The following is a 13,365-nucleotide window of genomic DNA, read 5'->3' as shown; positions in this document are numbered from 1 at the left end:
TAAAATTCTTATTATTAAGCCTCTCAAAATTCAAAAGATATAATTAGACCCCAATTTCTTAAAAAAAAAGTAATATAAACCTTCTAAAATTTTAAAAAAATAATTTAAACCTGTAAATTTTTTAAAATTTTAAATTTAACCCCGAACTTTATCACCAAAATCCGCCACTGTGTTTGTATATGTCAATAAACATGAAACATGATTAAAAAATTACAGATAAGCAAAAACCAAGTCTGAAGCAGCACAATTGCACCGAATAAACACCTTTTATATCACATTAAATCAAAATTATGTACAATTTTCAGATTTAAAAAAAAAAGATGTTGAGCTATATTATTTTAGTCGTAGTGTTTATGTGTTGATACAAATTGATTCAAAAAGTACGCTGTTGCATCCTAACTTGAAGTACCCTCATTCAATATCAATGACATAAACAATTGCAAAGCTTAAACATGTATAGGATTTATATTCAGGAATTGTACATTGTAATGCTCCAAACAAATTTATTTACAGTATCTGTGTAAATTAATTAACTACTGTATCCGAGTAGAGAAAAAAAGACCCACATTTTCACACACACAAAAATGAATTATGGTACAACAGAATCAAAGAATGTTTCACAACTGATTCCAGCAATCTCAAGCTATAGAACTGTGCAGTAAAGCAATTATTATAGACAATAATGTTAGAATTCCTCCCATTCTCAAACTGGAACCTGAAGCAATATCATGGGCACCGACAGTGTACTCGACCCCCGAACTTTCATCCCTCACCTTGATGCTGGAAGAGCCTAAAAGTAACCATAATATCATTTCAGAGAAGCTAATATCCAGCTATGACGTCTGTTCTAGTTCTTTCTCGAAGAAAAATAACTCAAATGCTCACTTAGTGTTGGAAAGGAATTATAAGGAAGTCTATGCATGCTTATGAGGACTGAAAACTGAATTTCCATTTTCAATTTGACACATTTTGACAGAAATAATGAGAATCTAAATTACAAACATTATAGACAAAGTACTTAAGTTTCAATCCACCCATATATTTGAAAGAGTATAAGAAAATTAAATGTAAATACACCAACAGCTAAATAATGATAAAAACAAATTCATAAATTTAAAGATAATCAAAAGTTATATTTATAAGAGCTTTATAACACAATTTAATTTAAGATCCAAAAACATTTATTTTGAAATTCAGTTACCAAACACTACTTCATGTATTTTTTTTAATAATATTGGTATTTCATTAGTCTAAATGCCAACTTTTTTCTTTCTTTCTTTTGAAAAATCACATAAATTTATTAGGAAACATAGAAAATAAAAGTACTTTTGGTATTTAGAAAAACAAAATAGGATAAGGCTTCGAAAGTTCTCAAAATAGAAAATATTAAGTTTTGAACGGAAGGCACAATTGTTAGTAATTAACGATTATTAACTACAAAAATCAAAAGTAGACTATCCAAAAGACACTAGAGGAGATACAATCCTGGAAGTCCAAAGCATTTTCTGGACATATAAAATGAAGCAATAATAAGCAGACAACAACAACAACAGTTCAACCTAAATACAGGTAAAGTTCTTGAATAGGGTACTCACAATTGTATTCAGTCCATCCAATGGTCTGATTTTCTACATCATATACAACCAACCTATTTGAAAGCACCAAGTCTGCATTGTGAAGTAATTAAATAAGTGAAAGTCGTATCAAAACCTTTCATGTTAGATTATTAGATCGTTCTCTTCTTCACAATGTAGTATAAAAACAGATTAGCTCAAATAAATTGCAATAATTGTGGGACTGAACTAGTACTTTTTGTCAGTTCTTTTAAGAAGATCAATGCCACTGACCACCAGTGACATGGATGCATTATGAGGGACAAATAAAATTCACATTCATCATAGGCTTTTGGTTTAAGAAGAAATGTTAATAATATTATGCTGAAAGAGGTGGATATTAAAAATGCCAAATATGCACAAAACCAAAGTTCTATTTCTATTATGGAAAGTGTTTTGTATGATTTAGAGATGGTTCTTATAAGCCACTTTAGAAAAAAAAAAAGAATTATGGCAAAGTACAACTCATCTTCTTAGAGTCTTCAGAAGTAGAAGTTCAAAGGTTATATCTCTCTGAAAGTAATAGAGTTATGAAGAAGCTTCTATAGAAGAAATATGACCAATTGGAATGTGGAGGTCGAACTTGTGAGGGTTTGGGTCAGACTGTCAACAGGTGCAATTCATCCCGAATATGGGTCAGGTTAAGGTCATTCCGTGTTCAGATTTCTTTGATCTAGGACAATTCCAGTTTTAGGTTGCTTCTAGTCACCATTTGAGATTTCTGAAACTTAATGACCCTTTTAGTATGATTTTGGGTTTAGAGCCATTTGGAATCGGGTCAAGTTTCTTGGTGTTAGAGTTTTTCTTTTTTGTTCATCTTAAATAGATTTGCATTAAATTATTATGTTAGGATTATTTTTCCACCGAATCAATTGCCAATCTCAAGGTGAGGTTATGTTAAAGATTGTTACAGAGTACATGTCAAAATTCCTTTTACGGTGCATAATGCAGACCATTAGAGAAAAGTATTAGCATAAGAACAACAAAAGCAGATTCATATTTTGCAAGCAAAATGACAAATGAGTTCAGAACAAGGAATTTAAGGGCATTACCTCCCAAGAGAATCATATCTTTGCCATCTTTAGATTGTGTTCCACTGTTCTGCCAACCAAAACACCAAATATCTTCCTGCAAATGCCATAAATTGATATCTTAATGCAAACACCCACAATGATAAAATATATATTTTTTAATTGAAATAAAATATCTAACTAAAAATGACATTTGACTGCTCAGCTAGTAATTAAATGATTATGGTAATCACAATTACAAAAGGAGCACACATTTTAGCCTGGATAATTTGTTTGAATCTAGAGGAAACGAAAATGATGGAACTACAGTATTCATAAAAAATAAGACTCCATTCAAAGCTTCACAGCTGACTATAAGCACATCATGGAACATAAGGCTAAATGGAACATCCGTCATCTTATGACAAATGGAAACCTCCTTTGGTAAGCTTATAAAAGTTAATTCTCCTGATACTTGAGCATTCTTGCCATACCTACTTTGTCAGTAGAGGCATCCATGGACCAAGACCAGCCTGATTAACACCTTAAAACTCTTGCCCCAGGCCTGGCCCGGTGTCCCCGAAAGCCCAAAACTATTAAAATATTAAAGATATAATTTTATATTAATATTTTGATAGTTTTAATATTTTACAGAATTAAAATTAATGTCTTTGGCTGAGGTTGGACTTGAAAAGCCTAATCCAGGATCCAGCACATCAGGAAGCTTGTTGGAAGAACCAGTCTTTAGGGATACACAAGGGAAATTACTTTGGACAGAGAAAAGAAGAGGATATTTATCAGAATATGAAGCTCTATGGACTTATAGCTAGTATTCTACATTAAACACAAATGTTAAATGCCTAACTCGATTAGAAATATAAGACTTCAAAAATACCAACATCTATCTAACCGAGAAACGAGTGCATGGATCATGAAATGAATTAAAAAGAAATAAGTTTGACTTACACGAATTTGGAACAGATACTCGTGGGGATAAATTGTTAAAGTAAGGGAACCTTCAAAATGGAACTTTACAGTCGGAAACCCATCATCAACACTGCAAGAGCACAGGAAAGAAATAACAAAAGGAAACAGCAAATCTCAAAGAAAGTAATTCACAGGAATTAATGAAAGAAAAAGCCTCTGATCCATCCAACACATGTAACTTGACCTTGAAGTATAGAAATTAAAAAGAAATAAGTCAAACTAAATATAAATTAAGACTTTTCCACTTCCTATTTTCTACTAGACTATCAATAACGAATTTGATGTTTAAGCACAAGAAGAAGAAAATATATTACAAATTCCTCATTAGATTTCTCAGAAGCAAGAGAGAGCAACAGTTTAGAAAGAAAACAAGAAACTGTGAAGTAAATACATGTTCTTGACGAGTCACAAACATGTTGTACATCTTACTGAGAAGAGTAGGATGAAAACTATAATCATCAATGATTACAATTTTGCAGTACTTCTCCAAGTCCGTAGGGATTCCAATTAGAACAAAACTTTCTAGTTATTCTGGATAAAGAAATAAATACAATGAACATATGTATTTTCATCTCACAACTTCTTTCTCTTAGAAAATTCAGTCTTACACAATACAACATTCACTATTTAATAGTTCTTTCTCTTAAAGCTGTATCCTTTGGTCAAATGCAAGTTCTTTATTGTTAGTATTAGGGTATACAAGGAATTAAACCTCTGCTTGGAATTGTATATAAAATGAGATATAAGATTAGGATAAAATCAGCATAAATAGTTATAAAAAAAAGTATTATTGAAGAGATACTTATATTTCGTATAAGAACATTAAAGAAAAAAAAATATTCAAAACAAAGTAAATCTGGGGGGAAATGTAACATTTAGAATATCAAAAATTGCAAACACTGACCAGATGGATCTATTATACATATCACAGAAAAATGATGTGTTCCTGACATATACCAGAGTACAATTGCAGTAAATGTCTTACTTTTCCATATACTGAAAACAAGTAAATTGCTCTTCTACAGAATGCAATTGCAAAGCAGGTTGCAGGGAGAGAATCTAATTGACAGAAGAGAGAATGTAATTAGTAATAGATAATGTCAAAAATCAGCATAAGGCATGCATCAGTGTTTACCTCTGCCATTAGTGGCTCATAAATTGCAGATGGAAGATACGCTAAGGTTGTACCACTATCCACTATTGTTCCTTTTTGATCTCCGGTATCAAAAACATCACTTGGAAGTCGTAGTAGAGTATCACCAACCTCAATTTCCTTCATTACAACATTGTAATGTGCCCTAAGATTGTCAATAAAAGTATATTCATGAATTAATAAACCAAGAAACCTGATTGATGTAAAAGAGTAAGATCTTAAGACAAAAAGGTTTTCAACTGCAAGGCAATCCATGTATGAACTCAAGTACATAGGAAAAATGGTTTAATTTTTCAATCATGATCTCCTAGAAATATTTTATTACTGAAGTATGAAAGAAACAAAGTTATTTATAGTGTTTCTTAAGGATGAGATGCACCATCTTGAAAACTTTTATGAACTAAATTTATACTGCTCCATTCCTAATTTCCATCTGCTTCATTCGGGACACAAGAAGTTGATAGGATTAATTTGCATTCAAATTGGCATGCATAAGATGAGAATGAACGCAGACAACAAATAAGGATACCATGTAACCTGTTCATCTGAGTGAGTATGAGAGGATTGATTCAAGATAGGTTTTTCAAATTTGCAATATAACAGAGATCTAACAAATCCTGGATTTGAGTGTAATCATGAAGGTTATCATCCAATATAATAGTCAATGTAAAGAATTAGTGAATTACTACAGCCAACAACTTGCAGCAGCTATTTCTCAATGAGAAATGCCACCTTGGAGACAATAGACTATAATTTAGATATTAAGCTATGGGAAAAATAAACTGCAATATATGCTCATTCCATATTATTCAATAAAGAAGGCAACATTTAAGTTTTATATCCAAGCAACAGTGAAACAATCTTACATCTAATATTACTAAATCAGGAAAAAGGGTGAATAAAGAACCAAAAAAAGCAAATTAGGAACCATAGGTTAAAGAAAGAAGCTAAGAAATTTAAGATGAATCACTTACTGATTTGGAACCATGGGTGTTGTTTTGACTTTTGGTGATACCACTTCACCAATTGCAAAGATTCCACCTCCGTTATCATTATCCAAACAGTGTGCAAACATTCTTTTTACTTTCCCAGAAGCAGCTAGTTGTGAAATTATAGAAGAATTTGCCTGTCCGAATCCCAGTATCCCATCTAGTGCTTCACTTGATGATCCTAATTCCCCGGATTGTCTAGCACCACACCTAACCAAAAAATAGAAATTATATACTACATAAATAACCAAAAATGCATGTCAGCAGTAGTGCAACAGAATATGCTTCCTTGAAATTGAATGTTCTACCCCTACAACCAACACGTATCAGCTGACTGCGCCCATCTCGAATCAATACCTCTAAAGAGAATCACCAACTTTTATTTTTGCTTTTGCTTTCGGTTTTGGGGGATGGTTCAACAGCATGTTGAACAACTAATAGAGTAAGAAAAGGATGGACGCCACAGAAAAAACTTAAGCATAATTTTAAGGAACGAAAATGTCTGTTATAACTAATTCCTATAGCCAGTAAGAAATAGAAGAAACAGGTAGGAAGAAGATATGCTGAAGAAAAGTATCTCAATTATGCCTAGCAATGCAGGTATCAAAAATTATACATACCATACATTAGTTATTCTGTAACTAAATGTGAAAGTGCAAAAAATAGGTCTTGTTTAAAGAGGTTACATAAGCAAGGGGAAAGATCCATTTACAAGGGCTATATGCATTAATCCCACATTTGCTACCTTGTCTGGAAAGACCTTAACCTAAGAGCAGAATTACTATTTCATCACAGCAGGCACAATGGTATATTATATTACAGCCAAAGACTTGGGATCAAAAAACCGTGATAAGAGTGCTCAGCAAATCTATGAATATTTGATTTATGACTTTAAGCATCAAACGGAAATCACCCATCTATTTACAACAACAGACAAATGTAGAACAAATGATAGTTACAAACAAATGTTCCTCGGTAAAAACTGAATGAAAGCCAGCCTCAAATCAAGGCTATACTCAATTGAATTACTAAACATTTAGCTTCCTAATAGACCAATCATTATTACATGGAACATTTTCATGAACAAGGAGCATAAGCAACAATGGAAACGAACTAAATTTTGTCCTGAAAATCAGGATTCTAACTCACCCGAAAACAACAGTCCCATTTGCATATTTACTCTGAAGGTTACCAGTCACTTGCTCCAATTGTATGTTGTCCTTTACAAAGTATCCAGCGGTAGAGCTTCCATCACCATAAATGACGTTATATTGGCACTGAAGATTGGGCTTGCAACCAGGGAGTGGACCATCATATGTCGAAGTACAAAAATCTTGATCACAATAAACAAGCCTTGAAGTGGAGGACCTCTTTGGATCATATAATTTTAAATCTAGCTGCAACAGAATAACCGAATGATAAATGTTTTCTAGACAAAAGTTATTCAAAACAAACACAACAATTATAACTTTATAGTAGACAGCACTTGTAACAGTTACATATCTAGTAAATCTACAAGATTAATATCAATTTATAAAAGGAACATACACCAAGGTCACTTTTTGTGGGGCACTTTTCACATCCAGCACAATTCACCCATAGAATGTCACTTCCGGTATCAACCTGAACATAATAGTCCTCTGAAGGATTTCCTAATCCAATTTTAGCAAAATAAAGCCTGAAAAGAAAGAAAATGAGAAATAAATTAGATGCAAAGAAAATTAAACCCAGCTCTTTGTATAACCAATTGAGCAAGTCAGCTGGAAAAAGCTACGATTATCTCAATTAATATGCTTTTCAAGATCTTAGCTTTAAAAATAACTATCAAGTATACGTATTGGATGAAGTTAGAGAGCAATTAAGCATTTAACCAATGGCACCATGGTATTCAAACAGCTGAAAATTTGTCAACTGCATAAAGATGAAACTGAAAAAGAAATTGAAAATGATAATAAACTCATACTCGATCCTCTCTAAAGAAGAAATTTTTTTATAAAAAAATCCTTTTGTTTGGAAACAATCGGATCTCATGCAATGAGTAGTAAACTCTAATATATTCCACCACCATCATACAGAAACATCAAAATTCAGCCAAACTAAATTTCTTTAGGAAAGGAAAAAGAACAATCCCCTTCACTTGATTCAATTTTACTCTAAACAGAATTCCTTGAAATATAACGTATAAAAGAACCCAAATATTTAAACACAGAACCAAAAATAATCCAGGAAAATATAAACCCAACCAAGAAACACAGAAATACAAACAAAAGATGTATAAAAAATAATTAAAAAGCTAACCCAGTTTCAGAAGGGTGACCATTGCCACCTAAAGGGAGATCCACAGCGATAGTCGAGAGAAGCCTACCATGACGACGAATATCATGAGCTCTCATTGCACTTAAATCCTCTCCCCGGCCTGCAAATTTACGTTTAACATTTAAAGTCAACTCGTTCCCCAAACAACCAGAACTGAGTTCACCCACCGCCATCGCCGCCACAGTCACAACCACCAACGCTAATCTCCTTAGATCCATCATCCCCAACAACAATCAGGAACAATCAATCTCTCCTTCCCTGTGTCTCTACGAATTTGAAAACCTTTTGCTTTTTCCCAAGGGTTTTTGTTCAAATTGTAAAATTTCGAAGAAGATGGGACACAACGGGAAGGAGAGAGAAGCGACAAAGACAGACCAAAACCCGGAAGAAGAAGAGAAATGAGCTTTTTCAACACCAAACGACGCGTCTTTATTTGTAAAGGAAAGGAGATAAAGCACCATGAGGAGTCCAAGGTATCTGTCTTGCCTCTGTAAGTAAACTATGAAAACGTCGGTCACTCCTTTGTTTCTTCAAACTATTCTTTTTTTAGTTTTTAAATGAATTCCTATTTTGATTTTAAATCTTCGAAAAAAAATAATTTTACAATTAAACTGATGTCAAGTTATAGAAAGTTGGTTAAATGTGACCAGAAATGATGGAAAAAGTAGATTATAATAGTCTGAAAATGAAAATTTTTCGTTTTGATTTAATAATGATCCACATATTTTTGTTATTCTTTATTTTTGGATTGGGTTTTTCTATCTCCACAAGACTTCTTTGCTTCACTTTTGTGTCTTCTCTCCTCTTCACTTTTTAATTCCTTTCCTTTGTGTCCAAATTAACTTTCGAAAAAAACTTCTTTTCAAGTAATCTCCATTAGGAATCTCAAATATAGCGAATATGATGATGTCTTTTGTCGAAACGTATTAAAAAACGAGAGGTAAATCCTCTTTTAAGTTTTGCTTCGAGTGAATGTTAAATAAAGTTTGAGATAGTTGTTGTCAATCTTTATTAAGATCGAATTAGATCCCTCAAAAATCTATCATTTTAGTTAAATTAAAACAATAAATTAAAGTATGTTTACAATAAAAATGGATCTAGGAGTCAATTATGTGGGAGAAATAATTAGCACCCTATAATGCTCTTTCGATACCTAGTTGATTATGTTGTTGTTTTAATTAATAGAAAATTATGAATTCAAAGTTAATTATAATATATAATAATTAAATATAATTATAATATATACTATAAAATATTAGTATAATACAAATAATATATACATGTATAATGTATGATCTAAAGCAAGAACCAAAATAAAATGAATGCAAGGTGTAAGCCACAAATAAAAATAATGCAGAGATTAAATTGAATAAAGTAACATATATCAACAAAAAAATAGTAATAAATAAAACTAAGGCATGGATAAAATTAAAACAAAGAATACTCATAAAAGTCAGAAAAGATAACTCTCAAAATGAGAGTTCTTGTACGTGGAACATCTTACTGCACATCTTACTGCATATCAGAGAAATGGAAACAAGGGAATGGACTGTGTGCTACCATCATGCACCGAGGAACACCAACAGAGTCGCCGACCTGCTTGCCAAATATTCGAAACCAACAGACCTAGACGTGCACTGGTTAACCAGCCCACCACCGGATGTGACAAAGCTGATCCAGGAAGAAGAAACATGGGATAACTGAGCACTGAAGCCCTTTTCTTTAATTCACAAAAAAAATGAGAGTTCTTGTTCAATTCTACTGCTACTACTGATGTGGTTGACGCGTTCGGAGGAGCGGCACTTGAGATCTAACCTGGAGCACGTGGAAGAGGCCCAAACTTACTCTATGCAATATAATCGTGTGCAACTTGGTACCCACTTCTCTAGACTAGACCTGACATAAACTTGGTTGCTAGTTTAGGGTTTCTCCCAAACCCTAAACGATTGGACTTGATAGGATCTACTAAGCTTTGGTCTGCATTGGGCTCGAAGGGACTTCGACAAATTTGGGTTACGCTCGAGTGTAATGGGATTGTGGTAAATGGGTAATGGGTTAATGTAAAAAGGTTTGTAAATAATAAATAGAATAGACTAGAATATTTATTTTTTATTATTAATTATTATTATTTAATAGTATTTATTATTCTTTTGTTTATTATTTTAGTTACTACTTGTGAGCCCCTAGCTCCACGAACCTCCGGATATGCGAATATACGACTTGTGCAAACCACTAAACTTGAGTGTACTCGCAAACAACCAACAATGATCATGTCACCTACTACTCCTGCAAACATATCTCACGTATGATCACCAGAGACCACGTATTGATACATGTTGTCTCTTTTGATGGTAAATTGGTCTAAGTCATCACTTCCATGGACGTCCAATTAGTATCAATGCAATGAAAACTCTCAATCGGCACCTGTCCAAGACATTATAAATAGCCATGCAACAGAGAGTAAAGGTACGTCCACACTTATTCTTTAAATAAAATAGACCCACACTACCAGAGTAACTCTCCGACCACCATCTACATTTGTTGTCACATTCACTAGTTTTGGACTTTCAAAACTTCAAAATTTCAAAACATCCAACCTTCAAACTTTCATTCGACGACAAGATAATAGCAGGCCACTAACTGGATGAGATGAACATAAAGGAAACAGAGGACATAAATGTCAATATTTAAATTGGCGATTTTTATTTGGAAAATTGTTATGTCATTTAAACAAATAGTTATGTCATTTGTTGTCACCTTCACTAGTTTTGGACTTTCAAAACTTCAAAATTTCAAAACTTCAAAATTTCAAAACATCCAACCTTCAAACAATTTAATATCATTTAAAAAAATAGTTATGCCTTTTGTTTGGAAAATTGGTGAATTTTGAATTAATTTGAATTAAATTGAATGAGAGTCTCCATCGACCTTTGGGTTAGGTAAGTCGAATACCTAAAAACGTCTTTTAAAACAATTTTAAGGAAAATCGTTTTTTAAGACAAAAATTAGTCTGCGTTTACCAAAAATCTGATTTAATAGGTCCAAGAGTCGATTACGTATGGGGAATGATTAGCACTCCCACAACGCCCACAATTGGTACTTAGTTGCTTACATAGTATCGTAAATGGTGGAAATTGTGAATTCGTATCGATATTAAAGTATGATCCATTTATTGGATAATAATTAATTTATTCCGAATTAATTATCAGAGAAAATTCTTTAACTTGAAAAGAAATCTCGAGATTTGCAATCCTCCATCGGGAAAGTTATCTCACTATTTCTCATTTGTAAAAGAATATTTTCTCTTTTTTAAAAAATATTAAATTATTTAGAAAAAATAATATCGGAATTTGCATGATCATTATTTAAAAAATCGATTTAATTCAAGTTCACGATTCGTTTGAATATCGTATCGGATCACATTGATTCGATCAAGCGGTGCTTTCTATGCCCATTCTACAAATAAATGTTCTTGAAAAAACATTCGAGTGATAGAAGTAGAGGAGTATTAACTAAAAATAAATATATATTTAAATATGTAAAGGAACCATAATAAAATGTATAAATTGAAATATATAAATAAATATGTGCATAATAAAATGCATAGAATAAAACATTTCATACAAATAAGGCTAACAACAATGGTTTATATATATATATATATATATATATATATATATATATATATATATATATATATATATATATATATATATATATACATACATGAAATTATAACTGGAAATAAAAAAAAGTTACAAATTTGGACTAAAATGTAAATAAACAAACATGATAAACTAAAATATGAATAAAAGAATTTGATCATATCTAGTAAATAAGGATTAAATAGCAAGGACAACAACTTTAGAGGTATAATAATAAACATATAATAAATATCATGTAACCTGAGTACTACAACATAAATAAATCCCAAAGCAACAAGCATGGCCAAAATAAAACAAACCAGGAATTCGTAAGGGTAAATAAAAATTATACCTAAAATCAACAATATACAAAGAGATGATTGAAATGAAACATTTACAAACATCATGACCAGAGTCAAACATTAACAAAATGGCATAACATATATGATGATAACTTAAATATAAACATTGACATATAAGAGCTTGAAACAAAATAATGTAACACTTCAATTAATGGCCAGAAGGTAAGATTACAAAATCATAAGGACTGAACTAGTTATTACCCCATGCACGAAAATACAAAACTACCCCTTTCTGAAACTACGTCGTTTCAAAGGTGATATATATGGCTAAAAGCAAGGCCATAACCGACCATCTTTTTTCATTTTCTCATTCACCCTTTCTTTTATTTGTAGAGAGAGTGAAAACTCACTCATTTTTCTTTTCTCCCCCACCGAGGAAGATGAACTACCACCCCTCCGACCACCGTAGATCGGTGGCCATTACAAAAGGAAAAGCCATCTAATGGCTTCTATGAACCGAAATCCATCGAAACCTAAAACCCAAAAGAACCTCTACAACTCTCACCAAATCGCCTAAAACCAACAACCTCAGGGTAAAGAAACGACCTTTGATGACCTAGAAGCCTCCCTGACCCTGGTGAGTGAACAACAGCGGTAATGGTTAAGTACAAGGGTAGCATTTTCAAGCTTTTTCCCGTTTCATTTTTAGTTTTTTTCACTTTAGTTTTTTTTTTGGTTCGAATATGGTTGGGTTTTTTTAGCTCGATTTTTTCTCCGTTTTTCTCTCACCGAAAAAACTCTCCCTCTGGTTACTGCATGCTTGATTTTATTGTGTTATTTGGGTAGCAATTATTAGGTCTGTGGGTAGGGATATTTTTCTGAGTAATATCCCAGATTTAATGGGATATAATCATTTTTTATGGGTTTCGGGTTTGGTAAGATATTGAACTAATTTGGTTGATTGGTTACTGTGTGGTATGTTTTGATAACGACGGTGGCTCTGGATGTTGGTGGTGGTGGCTCACGCGGCTGAGGAGGCGAGCAGTCAGGCGTGTGTACCACACGCGCCGGCGATGGATAGTCCATCTTCTGTTGATTATGGCGGCAGTGGCTGTAAAGCCTTAGGGTGAAAACCCTAATATGTTTGGGTTTGTCAAATGGGCTTGCTTCCTTTTGGGCTTGGATCGGGTGGGCTTGTATGTTGTTGGGTTGGCTGTTTGGGCCTCGTTGTTAGGTTACATTTTGGGCCCGAATTGTAACATGAAATAATAATAATAATAATAATAATAATAATAATAATAATTAATAATAATAGACAATTAAAACCCAGACAAAAACGGGTATCTACAAC

General features: G+C 32.7%; 1 protein-coding gene across 3 annotated transcripts; it reads right to left on the bottom strand.

Moving 5' to 3' along the window:
• Nucleotides 1-491: 491 nt before the first annotated feature.
• On the bottom strand, nt 492-8,609 carry LOC120213530 (aspartic proteinase 39-like). 3 transcript variants are annotated; one of them, XM_039211641.1, is made up of 10 exons: nt 8,051-8,609; nt 7,301-7,430; nt 6,902-7,149; nt 5,738-5,962; nt 4,746-4,908; nt 4,596-4,669; nt 3,590-3,680; nt 2,666-2,741; nt 1,596-1,667; nt 492-790 (listed from the first exon to the last, which is right to left on the bottom strand). In XM_039211641.1, exons 1-10 carry the CDS (start codon nt 8,287-8,289, stop codon nt 639-641), a joined length of 1,470 nt encoding a protein of 489 aa, XP_039067572.1. In that variant the 5' UTR covers nt 8,290-8,609; the 3' UTR covers nt 492-638. The 3 variants fall into 3 exon arrangements, with proteins under 3 accessions (XP_039067572.1, XP_039067573.1, XP_039067574.1); XM_039211642.1 differs by lacking the exon at nt 1,596-1,667; XM_039211643.1 differs by lacking the exon at nt 5,738-5,962.
• Between the last annotated feature and the right edge of the window lie 4,756 nt (nt 8,610-13,365).

The sequence above is a fragment of the Hibiscus syriacus genome, unplaced genomic scaffold (genome assembly GCF_006381635.1).
Source record: "Hibiscus syriacus cultivar Baekdansim isolate YM2019G1 unplaced genomic scaffold, ASM638163v2 tig00110029_pilon, whole genome shotgun sequence".
Lineage (NCBI taxonomy): Eukaryota > Viridiplantae > Streptophyta > Magnoliopsida > Malvales > Malvaceae > Hibiscus > Hibiscus syriacus.
The sequence above is the reverse complement of the archived record's forward strand: the minus strand, read 5'-3'. Positions and strand labels throughout refer to the sequence as shown.